General features: G+C 47.9%; 1 protein-coding gene and 1 long non-coding RNA gene across 2 annotated transcripts in view; both read right to left on the reverse strand.

The window, feature by feature from the left end:
• LOC121006142 overlaps positions 1-18,897 on the reverse strand; it is a 978,004-nt gene that overhangs the window by 836,257 nt on the left and 122,850 nt on the right. The window lies entirely within an intron of this gene.
• Positions 1-18,897, reverse strand: part of CEP131 (centrosomal protein 131) — a 42,571-nt gene that overhangs the window by 4,228 nt on the left and 19,446 nt on the right. The window contains 9 exon segments of the mRNA XM_040439079.1: positions 1,986-2,163; positions 3,936-4,078; positions 7,153-7,227; positions 8,246-8,363; positions 9,356-9,463; positions 10,543-10,744; positions 14,044-14,146; positions 17,384-17,413; positions 18,514-18,630. Coding sequence (XP_040295013.1) covers positions 1,986-2,163; positions 3,936-4,078; positions 7,153-7,227; positions 8,246-8,363; positions 9,356-9,463; positions 10,543-10,744; positions 14,044-14,146; positions 17,384-17,413; positions 18,514-18,630 — 1,074 coding nt within the window.

Raw genomic sequence — 18,897 nt, forward strand, 5'->3', positions numbered from 1 at the left:
CCATTACTTCTTTTATGAATCCCCCTCAGAGCCCCTTGCACCTACTTGCTGTGTGCACCGCTCCTGTCCATCCAGGGCCCCGGGCCCCTGTCTCACTCCTCTGCCTCTCATTATGGTAGTGTGTAAACCGCATGCACCATAAGGACTTTTTAACGTCACAGGGTCGTGACTGTGCCCCCCACCCCGTACTTTGCCCCCTTATACCCTGCATTGTGCCCTCTTACCATACCCCGTACAGTGCCCCTAGTCATTCCCTGTACTGTGCCCTCTTATACCCTTTTATCCAGTCACTGTATGGTGGTGCTAACCAGTTACTGCATAGCAGTGTTATCCAGTTACTGTATGGCGGATTTATCCGGTCACTGTATAGTGGTGTTATCCAATAACTGTATGCCCTCCCCTGCCCACGCCACCTTTTTTAGACCTGGCATGAGTGGGGAAAAGTTGCAGATTGCGTCGCAAAGGACCCTTGCGTCACAATCTTTGTCAGAAATACGCCTAATATAGGCGTGATGTGATGTGAACCCACCCGGGGGGCGGGGGGTTTGTATAAAAATTTGCTGTGGGGCCCAGTCAGTTCTAGCTAGCGAGGGCCTCTTATACAGTATAATGACCCCAGTGCCCCCCAATTAGTATAATGATCCCCAATGACCCTCCATTCAGTATAATGACCCCCGGTGACCCCATTCAGTATAATGACCCACAGTGACCCCATACAGTATAATGACCCCCAGTGCCCCTCCATACAGTATAACCCCTAGTGTGGGGGCCACTGGGGGTCATTATTCTAAATGGGGGCGACTGAGGGTCATTATTCTGAATGGAGGGCCACTGTGGGGTCATTATTCTGTGTGGGGGGCCACTGGGGGTTATTATACTGTGTGTGGGGGCATTATACTGTTTGCGGGCTACTGGGGGTCTTTATACGGTGTGGGAGCCACAGGGGTACATGTAAAAGTAAAAAGATGCCACAAGGGGGCCCACTGCGATTTATCGCCCAAGGGCCCACATGAACCTGGAGCCGGCCCTGTGTACATCATGTCTTGAATTCTAGCCACATCCAGAGCTGCGTTTAGAATCACTTCTCAAGCTGCATGACCCGCATTGCAGCTTCTTATATTGTCTCTGCCATGGTGCCATGTGGGGAAGGTGCACAGTCCAGCCCCATTATTCTGACCACTTACTACTTTCGATGCATCAGCAGCAAAGGCTTCAATTTTTGTGGCAGAATCAGAATTGGACCTCCGCTCATTGGAAGAACACATGGCAGCGTTCTGGTCTGGAGAAGGTTTTCCTGGCATTCTCTCGGCCCGCTCATCCATGTGGAAGACGCTCTCCACCAATTTGGGCAGATCACGTACACCCATACACGCTGATTGTCTTCCCTGGGACGGATGGGATCTTCCAGCAAGACAATACGACATGTCACCACGGCTAGAGATGTCCGACATTGGTCGGAAGAGCATGACCAAGACTTCCAAGTACTCCTCTAAGTCCCCAGCCTTGAACTCAACTGAGAATCTGTGGGACCACCTCGATGGTCGTGTTCGCTCTATGGATCCTCCTCCAGCAGCAGTCGGCATGGCTCCACATACCTGTGACAACCTACCAGGACCTTATGGAGTCACCCCCAGCCCGTCTAGCTGCTGTCCGGGCTGCACACGGCGGTTACTCTGGATATTTGCCGGTGGTCCGATTAATGGCACTCCGCTATGTAATATTTATAAAAACTACATCCCCCAGAATGCAATGCAGCAGATGCAGCCATGCATAACCCAATAACAGCTGAATGGGGTGTGTATAGTAGTGCACTGTGCCATATGAATCATTTTGGCTGCAGCTCTGGTTGTGACTAGAGAAGCTAGATCAGTGTAAGAGAACTAAAGCAAAGTTACTCCGGCATTACCTACAGACCGAAGCTGTAAAGTGAAGCAATGAGTTAGTTCTAATATCTGCAGATCATTGCTCTGCTTGCAGAGCCTCACCTTTCGGAGATCTTCCACCTCCAGCTCCCTCTGCTTCAGAAGTCCGTGCAGTCTGATCTGCTCCCCCTCCAGCTCAGTCACTCGCTCCTTTAATTGGTTGCAGCGGTCATGGGACTTCTGCTCGGATCGCTCAAGCTCCTGCAGCTCGGATTCGTACTTTTCTCGCACCCTCTTAACCCTGCCGGGACACAGAACACATCCAGGTGATCCGAAAATTCAGCTCTTACAGGGGAAGAATCCTGAATGGTGAGGCCAAGTAGCTGTATATCAATACAAGACTTTGGGGTGGAACGCATTACTCCATAATTAGGACAATCTCCTATGCAGGTGCCCGGTGACACCCCACAAGCTGTCCTCAGGCAGTTACGGCGTATGCATAAACGTGGGCGTCCCGGGATGTTTTGTGAATTGGGGGCTGGGCGTAATTGTCTCATCACTGGAGAAGCTAATGTTTGGAATTATGCCACCTGGACGGATAAGATGGTTGCTAAATTCAGGTGAAAAATGTACAGAATAGCCTGTGCATATGCCATAATTGTCCGAAATGGAAATACCCCTTTAACTGGCGGCCATAGCTGTCATCCGGTTTATCCTGACGTGGATATAACTGCAAAACGGATGAGCATATTAAGTAAGCCAGAAAGGCTTCGACCTTCTTGTAGAGGATACCAAAGGAATAACCTCCTAATGTCATACGTGGTGCAGCAGTGAACATGTTAATTGGTTTGATTGTCATTGGGTGACACTGTTGAGCTCAGCTCCATTAGACACAGCTATGAGCAGTGACCACAATTTAGCTGCATTACCTACTGATGTCTGAAATCCACCCATCTCATCAAAGGCTCAGCCCCCGTGCTTTACAGTGCAGCTCTGCTTGTTTAGTCTGGCTAATGGTTATGTTCCACAGAAGACAAGAAGAGGAGTTTTCTAAATAGCACTCTCTTTAAAGGGCATCTGTCAGCAGTTTTGTACCTATGACACTGGCTGACCTGTTACATGTGCACTTGGCAGCTGAAGGCATCTGTGTTGGTCCCATGTTCCTATGAGCCCGCACTGCTGAGAAAAATGTAGGTTTTGATATATGCAAATGAGCCTCTAGGTGCAACGTGGGCGTTTCCATTACACCTAGAGGCTCTGCTCTCTCTGCATCTATCGCGCCCTCTGCACTTTAATTGACAGGGCTGTCATCATACCTGGCACTGTGAAAGTGCAGAGGACACGGCAGTTGCAGAGAGAGCAGGGCCTTTAGGTGTAATGGTAACGCCCCCGTTGCTCATAGAGGCTCATTTGCATATAACAAAACCTCATTTTTCTCAGCAATGCGGGCACATATGAACATGGGACCAACACAGACGCCTTCAGCTGCCAAGTGCATCGGATGCCCTTTAATGAGAGTGCTATTTAGAAAACTCCTCTTCTTGTCTTCTGTGGAAGATTACCCATTAGCCAAACTAAACAAGCAGAGCTGCACTGTAAAGCATGGGGGCTGAGCCTTTTCTCAGCAATGCGGGCACATATGAACATGGGACCAACACAGATGCCTTTAGCTGCCAAGTGCACATGTAACAGGTCAGCCAGTGTCATAGGTACAAAACTGCTGACAGATGCCCTTTAATCTCACCCTCAGTCCACGCTCCAGAACACTACATCTGTGTGTAGACAATACGGCCCTTGTCAAAGTTTGTTCCAAAAATGCGCACGCTCAGGTCACCAGACTATACTATCTTGCTTACAGGCTGTGTCTGCTATTGCAGATCAGCTCCATTCATGTGATGCAATACCAGATGCAGTCTGTGGGAGAGAGTGGCGCTAACTGAATACAACCCTTTTAAAGTGCTCTGAAATCTTCAGCATCCAATGTGCATTACCACAATGACTGAAGTTGTCCTAGTGCCTCCATGTTTAGTGCCCCTTAGTTAGGATTCTCCCAGTTTTTCGTGCGCCCGGTACCTGTTCTCAGCTGCCCGCTCACATTCTTCCCTCGCTGTCGACATCTCGGCCTCCAGCCGCTGGATCACCAGTTCTATCTCCTTATCTCTCCCTTTCCGCACCTCTTCTTTCAGTTCCCGCTCCCTGGAAAGCAGCCAGGCTTCCTAAAAAGCACACAGTACATTGCCTTATACAGCCCTGATCAAAAGTTTAAGACCACTTGACAAATGGCAAAAAATCATATTTTACATTTACATTGGACCACATGCCTTTAAAAGGCCAAATCTGTGCAAAGATGTGGATTCATTGTCATTTTCTGTCAGGTAGTCACACGTTGTGATGGCAAAGGCAAAAAAACTCTCCCTTTTTGAACGTGGTCGGGTTGTTGAACTGCATGAGCAGGGTCTCTTACAGCGCGCCATCGCTGCTGAGGTGGGACACAGTGAGACAGTCATTTGGAATTTCTTAAATGATCCTGAGGGTTATGGAACAAAAAAGTCAAGTGGAAGACCCCAAAAGAATTTCACCAGCACTGAGCCGGAGGATCCAATTGGCTGTCCGTCAAGACACTGGACGATCCTTGACCAGAATTAAGGCCTTTACTGGTGCTGACTGCAGCCCCATAACCATCAGACGGCATCTGAGACTGAAGGGCTTCAAAAACAAAAAACGTCTTCAAAGACCTCGTCTCCTTGAACGCCACAGAACTGCTCGTTTGGACTTTGCAAGAGAGCACCAAACATGGGACATTCAAAGGTGGAAGTAAGTTTTATTCTCGGATGAGAAAAAATTTGACCTTGATGGTCCTGATGGTTTCCAACGTTACTGGCATGACAAGCAGATCCCACCTGAGATGTTTTCTACGCGCCACAGTGGAGGGGGCGCCATAATGGTCTGGGGGGCTTTTTCCTTCAGTGGAACAATGGAGCTTCAGGAAGTGCAGGGGCGTCAAACGGCCGCTGGCTATGTCCAGATGTTGCAGAGAGCGTTCCTCATGACTGAGGGCCCTTGTCTGTGTGGTAACGACTGGGTTTTTCAACAGGACAACGCTACAGTACACAATGCCCGCAGGACAAGGGACTTCTTCCAGGAGAATAACATCACTCTTTTGGCCCATCCTGCATGTTCCCCTGATCTAAATCCAATTGAGAACCTTTGGGGATGGATGGTAAGGGAAGTTTACAAAATGGACAACAGTTCCAGACAGTAGATGGCCTTCGTGTGACCGTCTTCACCACTTGGAGAAATGTTCCCACTCACCTCATGGAAACGCTTGCATCAAGCATGCCGAAACAATAACGGCGGAGCTACTCATTACTGAGTTCATGTTTGGAAGTTGGATTTCTGTTTTGGGGGGGGGGGGGGGGGGTTAGTTTTTTTTGGAGGTGTGGTCCTAAACTTTTGATCAGCTGAAAAACAGCCTGTTTCAGTTTATTCGTTGTTTTCATTAAATTGAATGCTCAAAAAATGTTTTGTCTCACTCCCATTACTTCTTGTTGCATGTTGAAGCTCTACTGGGAACCTTGTTAAGATCCGGCCATGCTAAATATGATTTTTTGCCATTTTTCAAGTGGTCTTAAACTTTTGATCAGGACTGTATTATTCGATTTACAGCAGAACTTCTTCTTAAAGGGGAATCACATTTTTGTCAAAACACAAAAAAGGCGGACAAGAGCAGAGGAGGCGGCGTGAAGTCATTGGGGACAGGAGACTCTAGCAAAGGGCACAATGTGCTGGAGGTAGTATACAGTGGAGGAGGGAGGAGCCCTGCTGTGACAACTGGTGCAAAACCAATGTTACTGATGTTGGAGGGGAAAAGTAGGATGCATTGCTTTCTCTGCCGATTGGAGTCTGGATATGCTGAGGTGATTTCCTTTTTGGGAAACTGCTGTTACTATTGGGGAAGTGTCCTCTGTAGCGACTACTCGGGGAAAACACAGTCTGTAGCGACTACTCAGAGAAAAAGCAGTCTGTAGCGACTACTCAGGGAAAACACAGTCTGCAGCGACTACTCGGGGAAAACACAGTCTGCAGCGACTACTCGGGGAAAACACAGTCTGCAGCGACTACTTGGGGAAAACACAGTCTGTAGCGACTACTTGGGGAAAACACAGTCTGTAGCGACTACTTGGGGAAAACACAGTCTGTAGCGACTACTTGGGGAAAACACAGTCTGTAGCGACTACTCGGGGAAAACACAGTCTGTAGCGACTACTCGGGGAAAACACAGTCTGTAGCGACTACTCGGGGAAAACACAGTCTGTAGCGACTACTCGGGGAAAACACAGTCTGTAGCGACTACTGGGGAAAACACAGTCTGTAGCGACTACTTGGGGAAAACACAGTCTGTAGCGACTACTTGGGGAAAACACAGTCTGTAGCGACTACTGGGGAAAACACAGTCTGTAGCGACTACTCGGGGAAAACACAGTCTGTAGCGACTACTCGGGGAAAACACAGTCTGTAGCGACTACTCGGGGAAAACACAGTCTGTAGCGACTACTGGGGAAAACACAGTCTGTTATCACTACTGGGAGAAAACATCTCTGTTGTGATTAAAGGGAACCTGCCATCAACCTCACTGAGAGCAGCAGGTGTGTGACTCATGAGCTAAAAAAGTAAGTGGTTGCCGAGAACCAGCATCATAATCATTGCAGCCCAGGGCTTGAAAAGATTCAAGAGTCAGATCTACCTGAGAAGAGTCAGATCTACCTGAGAAGAGTCATGGTTATTATAATCTCCTGCTCTCTCACCCACCTGCTGATGATTGGCAGTTCTCTCCTAGACAGGAAGGGAGAAAACTCTGTATTAGACGTCAGTCATCGGCAGGAGAGCAGGAATTCATGAATAACCAGGACTCTTCTCAGGGGGCCAGGACTCTTTTGTGATGTTGGTTCTCGGCAACCACTTACTATTAACGTATAAATGACAGACCGCTGAAATCATCTCACCGGTCTCTACTTTATTCTGCCGTTAGTATGGGCAGCGTAAAGTTGATGACGGGTTCCCTTTAATAGGGAAACCTGGTCTGTGGAGAATGTGGGGGAAACCTGCTCTGCCGTGTCTCTCTGGGAAAACGGCTCTGGTGGAATACACTTCTGACTGCTGGGGGAAGAGGAGTCACTGCTGTGACTATATGTGAGGCGTGGGGTCTCCCTGAAATGCACCTCAATAGGGATGGATGAACCCAGCTCTATAATCCAGAACATCTGCACATACGCCAGATTACAGCATTTACCTCCTTCTTCAGGTAGTTCTGCTCCCAGGCCTGCTTCTCGATCTCCAGCCGCTCTTTGATTGCCTTCAGCTCAATCTGCAATCAAGCAGAAGGAAAAATGTTTGCAGTTTTCTTATTTTTTGGAAAAAACAAACACCTCGTGACCGTGCCTGTACGCAACCGCTCCATGGTCAAATGAAAGTAAACAGAGCTGGAGTGACCCGAGAACTGCACCGCCGGGGATTACAGCATACCGGCCAACAATACCAACCAGACTGCAAAAGGGCAGGATTTAATCAAATCTGAGTAAAAAACTGGTGATCCTGGATGGGGCTTAAATGTTCATAACTTCGCAAATGGAAGGTATGCAACAAAATACAAAAGGGGTTGTCCAAAATGAGGTGAAAACATGGCTGCTTTTCAGTAACAGCTCTACAGATGTCCATGGGTTGGGTCTAGTATTGCAGCTGTGCTTCACTGTAGTGACTGGAGCTGAGCTGCAATACCGGACCCAACCTATGGACATGTGTGGTGCTGCCGTTTACTCCTGCACAAGGTGCCCATAGAAATGAGAGAACTAATGTCTGATCTGGAAAATGTTCACAGTCAGATGACAATCATCAGTGGCCACCCTGGCCCAGGGATCTCAAGGGAAGGGGCAATCAGCTGATCGCTTCTGCCTACCCCAAGACACCGTAAGGTCAGCGCTGCCCTCTTGTAAGAAATACGCCCAGATGGGGCGACCTGAGCGTGCACATTTTTGGACTGAACTTTAAGAGCAGCTGCCACTTTTCTGTATCCGGCCAGTCCATGTTTGAAGGATCGGCGTGACATCCTCATGGGACAACCCCTTTAGAAAGGATTTTCGTGATGGACAGAGAGAAGGATCAGCACAGGGCACTCAAGTGTTTGGGGCTGAGTTGCAGTACCAGACACAGCCACATGAATAGGGATGCCGCCATATTGGGTATTACAGACTCAGGAGCTGCCCGTTCATTCAGCTAATCTGCAGGGGTCCCAGGAGGTGGGATCTCCATCGTTTCTACACTGAAGGCCTTCAGGCTTCTGCTACGTCCAGTCACCCCCCATGTCTTTATCCAGCTTTACTCCGGACCTGGTGGCGCCGTTCTTGCTCCTCCTTGCTCTTCTCGTACTCTTCTTTCAGGACTCTGGTGGCGAGTGCGCAGTTGTCTTCCAGCTGTTTCCGGAGCTCATCCAATTCTGCTCTTTGCCTGGGAGACAAACGCATGGAGACATATCACACAAGGCAATGGACGCCAGGTTCAGGCCTCATCAATAAACGTGGGAGATTTATAAAAGTAACTGCAAAGGAATAAATAAGCAACCGCCGTATTAACCAATCAGGTCACGGGTTTCCTTCCAAAAAGTAATTTCATTAAAAGGAATCTGTCACCAGCGACCTCCCTATAAAACGATTTGCATAGACACGTTGCTGTGGTTCTCCTGATTAAACCGCTCTTTTTCTTTTGTTGATCCGAGGCTCTGTTCCAGAGTTATGATACTTTTGCTTAATATGCAAATTAGGCTTTGGTGCAATGAGGGCGTCACCGTTGCTCGTTTCACCCATGCTCTGCTCAGTTCTGTAGCTGGCCTTTCTCTCAATGCTTTGATTGACAGGGCAGTGAGGGAGGGGCTGGTCACATAAATAAAACGAAACCTGGGTGCAACCGGACCAATGGTGACACCCTCGTTGCACCAAAGGCCTAATTTGCATATTAAGCAAAAGCATCATAACTCGGGAAAGGAGCCTCGGATCAACCAAAGGAAAACAGGGTTTTAATCAGGTGAACCACAGCGATGTGTCTGTGCAGACAGCTAGATACTGACAGATTCCCCTTAAACGAGCACTCTGGCAAAACTGAAGCACTGTTATACCAAGAGCAGGGTCTGTAGGAGTGGAGCATGGCCCAAGGGGTTTCATTTGGAGTCTCTGTGTCATGCACCGCCCCCTAATTTTCTTACACTTGGCATAACACAGTGCTTCAGTGGTGCCTGCACTGTCCCTTTAAACAGGACTGGTCAGCCCTCTCAACGTTAGTTATTAGGGCGCCCTTATATTCCGCTTCCCATAGTACATCCAATGGAAGGACTGACAGGAGGAGTTGCTTATGGTAATCAGGTGACTGATTTAATTTTTATAATATGCTATAATATGGCTGCTGTGGTGGTCTGTGTCCAGTTGCTGACAGGGGTCTCCTCTCACCTGGCCGCCTGCTGTTTCAGGCGCTCCTTCTCCTCGGACACCTCGCTGTAAAGCCTCCTGCGCTGCTCCTGCAGGGACTGCTCCTCTTGCACCAGCTGCTTCTCATACCTGGACACAGGGGGAACAAAAATAAATAAAAATCAACCGTCTGTACAGAAAATGTGTCGTGTAAAAGTGGAAAAACACTATTCAAATAGCACACGGAGAGAATAAAAAGTACAAAAAAATAAATATATATATATCTATATCGATGCAGCTGCCTCTAAATAAGGGCTCATGCACATGAATGTATTTTGTTTCCGTGTCCGTTTTTTTTTGCGGATAGGATGCAGACCCATTCATTCCAATGGGTCAGCAAAAAATGTGGACAAGCAAACCGTGTGCTGTCCGTATCCGTATGTCCGTTCCGTAGCCCTGCAAAAAAAGATAGAACTTGTCCTATCCTTGTTTTGAGGACAGGCATTGTTACAATGGATCTGCAAAAAATAGGGATGCAATACGGATGTCATCCGTATTTTTGCCATATCCGTGTTTTGCGGTTTGTTGTGTGCATAAGCCCTAACTATGTGAGTGACCACTAATATGGCTGCCATCTCCACTCGGCTCTTCCAGACCCCTGAACAGCAATGGTAACACATTCCTCCTATCAGTAATGCAAAGGTGAGATCCAGCTCCAGTGCAATGTGGCATCCATGGTACCAGCCTGAGTGGTTTCCTATCAGGACCACCCCACCCATGGACATCATAGAGGGGTCCCCAGCTTTTTTTTGGGCTGAATATGTCCAACTCTTATAATACAATCTTACATTTCAATTCCTCGCTGTTTTCAAGATCTCCACTTGCTAAAAAAAAACAGCGAAGACCTAATACTTTGCACGGCTGAGTGTTTGCTACAATTATATCCAGTCTAGATAATCCTCTGTGAGCCAAGAACATGAGGAGGACACATCGGTGCAGATAATATGTATCAGTGTGGGGCCACAGAGGATTGCCTAGATTGGGTACAATGGTACCAAACGCTCAGCTGCAAAAAGTCTAAGGTCTGTACTGATTTTTAAGCTTTAAAAGGTAAACAAGAATGTTTCCATTCACTGAAAGTAGGCAGAGATCTTGAAATTGCAGAAAGCTGCAGAAGGGGATGAGGGGGTATGTCTCTTGGTGTCAGTGAGTGGCCCCTGGTACGTCACCTCTGCTTTGCCAGCTCTCGCTCCCTCTGGCTCACTTCCTCCTTCTCTCGCTCCAGGTTCTGCCTCAGCTCCTCCGCTTGGCGCACGTATCTCTGCGCCGCGCGTTCATCGGACTGCAGGAGCTCGGCTTCATGCAGAGCCTTTAACTTGCGGATCTCCTGCTTGTGCTTGGATATAAGTCTCTGGATCTCGGGCTCCAGGCCTGTAGGGGAGAAGATATGCAGAGAGTGAGGAGAAAGGTCACATATATGGCTGCCGGTCGGGGGCCTCAATCATACAAGCACAAACCAGAGCTAATGTATAAGCTCCACCCCTTATTGTTCTGACCACACCCACAAACCAATCCCAAGACACTCGCTATGCCAGTGCCCAGACCAAATGATGCCAATTGCGCTAATGAATTGAAGTAGAGTGGTGCCATCTTGCAGATATACCACAGTGCAGTGCCCATACAGCACTGGCGAGAAAATACGATTCACAGGGAACTACGCGAGTTGTTGTGCCATCTGCACTGGATGTGCTCACAGATCAGATACCGCTACAATAGTGCCCAGAATATGCCAGACACAGTGCCCCCATAATATAATATACTTGCATGTGAGCAGCCAGCGTCATGTAGCTAGCACTTCCTGTGACGAGCCAATCTGCATCCAGCCACAGGAGCTAGCACTTCCTGTGCCGAGCCAATCTGCATCCAGCCACAGAAGCTGGCACTTCCTGTGCCGAGCCAATCAGCATCCAGCTGGCACTTCCTGTGCCGAGCCAATCAGCATCCAGCTGGCACTTCCTGTGCCGAGCCAATCAGCATCCAGCTGGCACTTCCTGTGCCGAGCCAATCAGCATCCAGCTGGCACTTCCTGTGCCGAGCCAATCAGCATCCAGCTGGCACTTCCTGTGCCGAGCCAATCAGCATCCAACCACAGGAGCTAGCACTTCCTGTGCCGAGCCAATCAACATCCAGCCACAGGAGCTAGCTCTTCCTGTGCCGAAACAATCAGCATCCAGCCACAGGAGCTAGCTCTTCCTGTGCTGAGCCAATCAGCATCCAGCTGGCACTTCCTGTGCCGAGCCAATCAGCATCCAGCTGGCACTTCCTGTGCCGAGCCAATCAGCATCCAGCTGGCACTTCCTGTGCCGAGCCAATCAGCATCCAACCACAGGAGCTAGCACTTCCTGTGCCGAGCCAATCAACATCCAGCTACAGGAGCTAGCTCTTCCTGTGCCGAAACAATCAGCATCCAGCCACAGGAGCTAGCTCTTCCTGTGCCGAGCCAATCAGCATCCAGCTGGCACTTCCTGTGCCGAGCCAATCAGCATCCAGCCACAGGAGCTAGCTCTTCCTGTGCCGAGCCAATCAGCATCCAGCTGGCACTTCCTGTGCCGAGCCAATCAGCATCCAGCCACAGGAGCTAGCTCTTCCTGTGCCGAGCCAATCAGCATCCAGCTGGCACTTCCTGTGCCGAGCCAATCAGCATCCAGCCCCAGGAGCTATCTCTTCCTGTGTCGATCTAATTAAAAAGTGAGCCTTATGTATTGTTCTGTGATTGATAATTTAGAAAATCTGATCATCTGGCACGGATCAAGTCCAAGTGACGCTGGATTAAACAAATTTTACTGTGTGTGAACACCTAGTCCTGCCTCCCCTTCTTTACAGATACAACCTACATGACAGATAGGCCCTCAGACAGCAGGAAGCGTCTGACATCGGCACATACTTGGGAATATTTCGATTTAATGGTCAGGCGGTGGGTGGGGGACTCACTGCCGGGACCTCCCTTGCTCAGCTTCTATCTGATCACTGATCCTTATTATTCACACAGAGATCTGTATAATATAACAGTCCAGGATCACTCTGCAGCAGGAGGACACCTAGTGGCCACAAAGGGGAATAACATCCTCCTCAAGGTTTACAGTAGGATAACCCATTATACTCCATATCTACATACAGGAGTGTACATTTTCAATACACAAGCTCCAAGAGTGCGTTATCACCACTGGGCCAAGCCGTAATCTGCAAGGAATGATGACAGGTTCCCTTTAAAAAGCACCCCAGATCCCCAATTGATTATTTTCTGTACATTTAGGCCTCTTTCACACGAGCGAGTTTCCACGCGGGTGCGATGCGTGAATGCACAACCCCTGCACTGAATCCTGACCCATTCATTTCAATGGGTCTGTGCACGACATTAGTTCTGCGTTGCCTGAGAATCGCAGCACGTTCTATATTCTGCGTTTTTCACGCAGCCCTGGCTCCATAGAAGTGAATGGGGCTTCAGTGAAAAACGCATCGCATCCGGAATGCATCACTGACGGTTGCTAGGAGATGTCGTTTGTAAACCTCCAGTTTTCTTCACGTGAAGAACGGATTGCACCCGTGTGGAAAAACACTGAACGCAAATGCAGACAAAACTAACTGAACTTGCTTGCGAAATGGTGCGAGTTTCACTGAACGCACCCTGACACAATCCGTATAGTTCGTGTGAAAGAGGCCTTAAAGGGGTTGTGCCAAGTTTTCAAATTATCCCTTAAGCACAGAATAGGGGATAAGTAACTGATAAGTGGGGATCCAACCCACTGATCCCAATGAGGGGGGTCCTGTTACTCCGCCTCGATGAAGCAGCAATCCGAGCACTCCATTCATTCTCTATGGGACTGCCGGACATGGACAAGTACTGCACTCCAATATGTCCGGTGGTCCCATAAAGAAAGAATGGAGCGCTGAGCCCATGAGGACAGTGGGGGACAGGACCTCCCTGCTCGTAATGGGTGAGGGTCCCAATGATCAGACCCCCACCGATCAGTTAGTTATTCCCTATCCTGCGGAAGACTTGGCATAACCCCTTTAAGCCCCTGAGCTGGACCAATCTGAAAAGCTGGATGACAACCTATATGGTGTTTGACCTAGGACGGAAGATCAAATGTGCCCACTGCAAAAACACAGCCTGGGAAAACCGGGCCGTATTAACCGTAACCTGGCCTCCAAGAAATGGCTACAACTACCCCGAATAGAATCAAAACCTGAAATAAAAGGATAAACTGAGGACTTTCAGGGGTTAAAGGGGTTGTGTCGGCTCGGACAATGGGGGCATATCGCTAAGACAATGGGGGCATATCGCTGACAGGTCCGGGTCCCACCACTGGGACCCACACCTATCTCATAAACTGAGCCTTGAAAGTCACGGAGGGCGCACCGATCCCATTCTTTTCTATGGGGCCGACAAAAATTATTTTTGCTGGCCTCATAGAAATGAGCAGAGGGTGGCAGGGCATGCGTGGTGCACCCTCCGGGACATTTAAGGTTCTATTTACGAGACAGGTGCCCCCATTGTCTGAGATGGGAATACCCCTTTAAATGAAATTAGAAAAAAGGTCTACTGTTTTTGAAGAAACAGCGCCACCCTTCCCCGTGGCTGTGCCTGGTACTGAAGCTCAGCCCCATTCACTTGAACACAGTCCTAATTCCATCGCAGACACCTAGGAGACTATAACGTGCACATTTACCCTTCACTGTGATCTCTTTAATCTTCCTGGTCTTCTCGTCAATCCACTTCTCCCGCCGCACTTTTTCGGTAGCGGTCATCAGTTCCTGCAGCTTCTTCATCTCCTGGAAGACGAGAGGTTAAGATACCTGATCGCTTGTGCTGGTATTATCAGCGTGCCCCTGCTCTATCCTCACAGCCCTCTGACAACCCATTGGTCGGAGTTCCTGGTGCTCTGTAGTCAGTCCGTGGGGGTTCTGCCTGGAACAGGGCTGAGGCAGAGAACCAGCAGGGGGCAGTGCTGGGTAACAATCCGATGGAGAGCCGATCCCATAAAGATGTAGGGTGTCAATCGGTGCAGAATTGTGCACCTAAAATGGGGCTTTCAAAAGGTTCAGCTCAAAAGGACCGTCACTAGCAACTTCGGAAATTACCCAGCATGCCCCACAGCAACTAAACTACATACATAGTCCTAATTTTTCCCTCTCCTAACTGTTTAGGTCCATATTGTGGCCCATAGGGGGCAGTGGTCAGTGCCTGGTTTCTCAGGACAATGGCTGAACAAGTGACAACCAGTTTCCTGGGTGTGAAATGTGCTCAGTGCAGTTGTCACTACCCTTCCCCCGCTCGTACATGCATGAGCGCGCCTGCGAGCCTTGTTAATGGTGTTACATCCCCCTGGCTGGATCATGCAAAGCAAACCAGGAGAAAGGCAGAAAATAAAGAGGATGGGGGTTAAAAGAAAGATAAATTGAAGGGGTTTTCATCAATATCGGACTCCTGGCATTCTCCGCCGATCAGCTGAAGAGGCTGCGGTGCTCCGGGGAGTGTGACGTCATGTTTATCGGTCACATGGCTTATGTGCAGCTCAGTCCCATTCAAGCGAGTGGGCTGCAATACCAATCACGGCCACTAGACAATGTATGGCGCTGTGCTTAGTAAGCTGTGAGGAGGTAGCAGCGCTCAGCAGAGCTCCGCGGCCTCATGAAACAGCTGACTGACGGGGGTGCAGGGAGTCGGACCCCCACCGGGGAGCAGAAATAAGTATATTACATTATTCTTCAATATGGGGGTATCATTGGAGAAACTCCTTTACTCTTTCACTACCACACTGGTCTTCGCCCATATTGCAATGCCTGAATTACACACAATAAGGCTACATTCACACGTCAGTATTTTTCTATATCCCGATTTTCGATCCGTTTTTTGCGGATCTGTTGTGCCCGAAAATGTTTCCGTATGTCATCCGTATGTCATCCGTTTTTTGCGGATTCGCAAAAAACGGAAACATGTATAAATTTCAATAAGCAAATAAAGTTGTTTGGATTTCTTTGAAAAAAAAAAAAAAAAAAATTAAAATGTAATTTCCAGGAACGGAATCCGCATAAAACGGATGACATACGTAATGACATCCGAATGTCTTCCGTTTTTTGCGGATCCACTGACTTTGTATTGTACCAGGATCCGAATTTTGCGGAAAAGAATAGGACATGTTTTATATTTAAACGGACATGCGGAACGGAACAACGGAAACGGACAGCACACATTGTGCTGTCCGTTTTTTTCCAGGACCCATTGAAAATGAATGGGTCCAGATCTGGTCCAGATCTGTTCCGCAAAAAAACGGAACAGATCAGGAAAGAAAAAACGGACGTGTGAATGGACCCTTACCCTTAGGATGCCAGAGGTTTTTTTGTTTTCATTTTTCTTCCCCATCTTCCTTGAGCCATAACTTTTTTATATTTACGTTCACATAGCTGTATGAGGACGTATTTTATGTGGGACAATTTGTACTTTCTAATGCCCAAAAAAATTCAAATGTGGCGTTCCACTCGCGGCAAAACTGACCTCCGCCCATTCTCTGGGTCAGTACGATTACAACGATACCACATATGTATAGTTTTTTTTGAAAATTTTTTTTTTTACATCACCATATTCTGCCCCCCCGTAACTTTTTTTCTAGTTATATCTACTGAGCTGTGTGGGGGCTCACTTTTTGTGGGACAATCTGTAATTTTATTGGTACCATTTTGGAGGGTGTGTGACTTTTTGATCACATTTTATTACATTTTTGTGGGTAAGAGAAGCAATAAAAAAAAGGGCAAATTGGCCATTTTGACCCTTTTTTCCATTACGCCATTCGCCGCATTGGAAAAATTATTTTATATTTTAGTAGCACGGGCGTTTTCGGTCGCGGTGATACCCATGATGTTTTTTGTTATTTAGGTATTTATTTTTTTATTATACGGAAAGGTGGGTGGTTTCAACTTTTATATTTTTTATATATTTTTTTAACAGTTTTTTCTAAAACTTTTTTGTAATGATTTTGAAGCTCGTATTTGAGCGTATAAAATTAATTTTTTTATTTTGAACAATCATGGATTTTTAAAATGCATTTATTACTGACTATTACTCATTTCTTATGTTGGCCTGCCACCCGGTGGCCAAAATAAGAATTGCAGCTTGAATGCCCTCAGCCTCTTCTGCAAGGCTGAGCGCATTCAAATCAATTACCGGCATCCTCATTGGCCACAGATGATGCCGGTAACGAGCCCAGAAACGCGAGCGTCCGGGTTTTTGACCCTTTAGATGCCGTGATCTCACTTGATCATGGCATCTTAAAAAGGCTTTAATTAGCCGCAGGTTTCTGCTGTTTGAAAAAGCAGAGACCTGTCAGGTACGACGCCCACAGCACGTGCGAGCGGGGGCGCAATGTTTGCTTATCATTCCAGCGCTATACATGTACGGCGCTGGTAGCGAAAGGGTTAATAGGGAAACTAGAGATTTCAGCCAAAATATATTTTTGCTGATGATGTCATCAACAGGGCGGAGTCCCTGCGTGACATCATCGTGCGAGCAAGGGGGGGGGGAGGTAATTTCTACTCCATGCAGTTATACATGAGGCGGAGTGGTCGATATGATCAGGTGGGAGGATGTGGCGCGGCATACATTTAAAGCAGAACACAACGAAAAACATCTTCTTGTGCAAAACCCGGTGTCAGCTAGCAATAAACCAGTTAGTATAAAATGGTTACAGATCATGCTGCAGAAAAACATTAAAGGGGTTGTCCAGGATTAGAAAAACATGGCTGCTTTCTTTAAAAAACAGCATCACCCCTGTCCATGGGTTGCGTATTGCAGCTCCGCTGCACTGGAGTCAAGGGGCTGAGCTGCAGTACCGCACACAACCTGTGGACAGGGGTGGGGCTATTTTTGGAAGAAAGTAGCCATGTTTTTCTAATCCCAGATAACAATTTTAGACTATGAGGACTGGTGGGCATAGGGATGGGCATAACAGACGGGGTGCAGACTCCGGCACAGTGTGACATACAGAGGGCATGTAGCGTGTACAGGGCTATTACCTCACACAGGGGGCCCAGAGTTTGCCAAACCTGGGGGAAGGCAAAGAGAAGAAGAAGAAAAGAGGAGGGGGAAGATAACAACACGTGAATGCAATAAAATAACCAAAGGATAAATCCCCACCTATGGAAATGATCCCAGGGGCCATAAAGCAGAACCCCGCCGCGCGGTCTTCTAGGACCTGTTGTGTTACACCTCATAGGCTTCATCACCACTGGCATAACCTGAGAACCGATTTAGAATATCTCGATCCTAGGCTGAGATATGATCACTGAAGCGATAGGCCCAAAGCCTGAGGCTGCACTACTGAGACATTCTGCTAAGGGCTCATGCACACGACAGTATTTTGCGTTCAGTATACCGGCCGTTTTTTGAGTTCAGTATGCGGTACATATACTGAACCATTCATTTCAATGGTTCAGCATAAAACACTGAAGTGTCTCCGTGTGCATTCCGTTTCAGTATTTCCGTACCGTGAAAAGATAGAACATGTCCTATTCTTGTCCGCAAATCACGGAGCTTGGCTCCATTCAAGTCAATGGATCCACAAAAAAAACGGAACACATACTGAAATGCATCCGTATGTTTTCCGTATCTGTTCCGTTTTTGCGGAACCATCTATTGAAAATGTTATGCCCAGCCCAATTTTTTCTATGTAATTACTGTATATGGCATACGGAAAAACGGAACGGAAAAACGGAAACAAAGAAAACGGAACAACGGATCCGTAAGAAACAAACCACAAAACACTGAAAAAGCCATTTGGCCGCGTGCATGAGCCCTAAGGCTGTAGGTATTGATGTGGACGGTGTGGACGGAGCTCCTGCTGGGTGTAAAAGGTGTACCGTAGACAGTACACCTCCCACAATGCACCATGAGAGAGTGCAGGTTGTACATGCGCTGAACCAGAAGGGGGCAGCAGTGCAAGGTGAGGTTTAGGAATGAGCGAATGGAGTTCAGATGAAACATCCGAAGTCGATTCGCATAAAACTTTGCTCCAATACTGTACGGAACAGTTATTGCTTCGCGAACTCGATTCGCTCATCCCTAGTGAGGTTATACAGCCTAAAGACTAATGTGAATTTTGAATGCAGCTTTGGTGGCGACCAGAGTGTAGCGCGCTTCTCCTTACCGTTTCATGCTGCTCTTGCATCTGGGAGATCTTGCTGGAGTACTTGTGATCCACTTGCTTCAGCTCACTTACCAGTGACTCGCATCGCTCGCTCAGGGCTTTCTTGTCATCGATGAGCTGTACACAAGCAGACAATAAAGTGACCTTCGCGATTGCTGTGTCTTCGACAACACGTCCAGCGCCCCGACTTTAAGTGGAGGGGTCCCCCCGCCAATCACCAATTGAGGACCTTTCCTAACGGATAAGGTTACGTTCACATCTGCGTTTTCCTTTTCCGGTATTGAGATCCGGCAGAGGATCTCAATACCGGAAAAAAAACGCTTCCATTTTGTCCCCATTCATTGTCAATGGGGACAAAACTGAACACAACAGAACGGAGCCCTC

Source organism: Bufo bufo, chromosome 6, assembly GCF_905171765.1.
Source record: "Bufo bufo chromosome 6, aBufBuf1.1, whole genome shotgun sequence".
Taxonomy (NCBI): domain Eukaryota; kingdom Metazoa; phylum Chordata; class Amphibia; order Anura; family Bufonidae; genus Bufo; species Bufo bufo.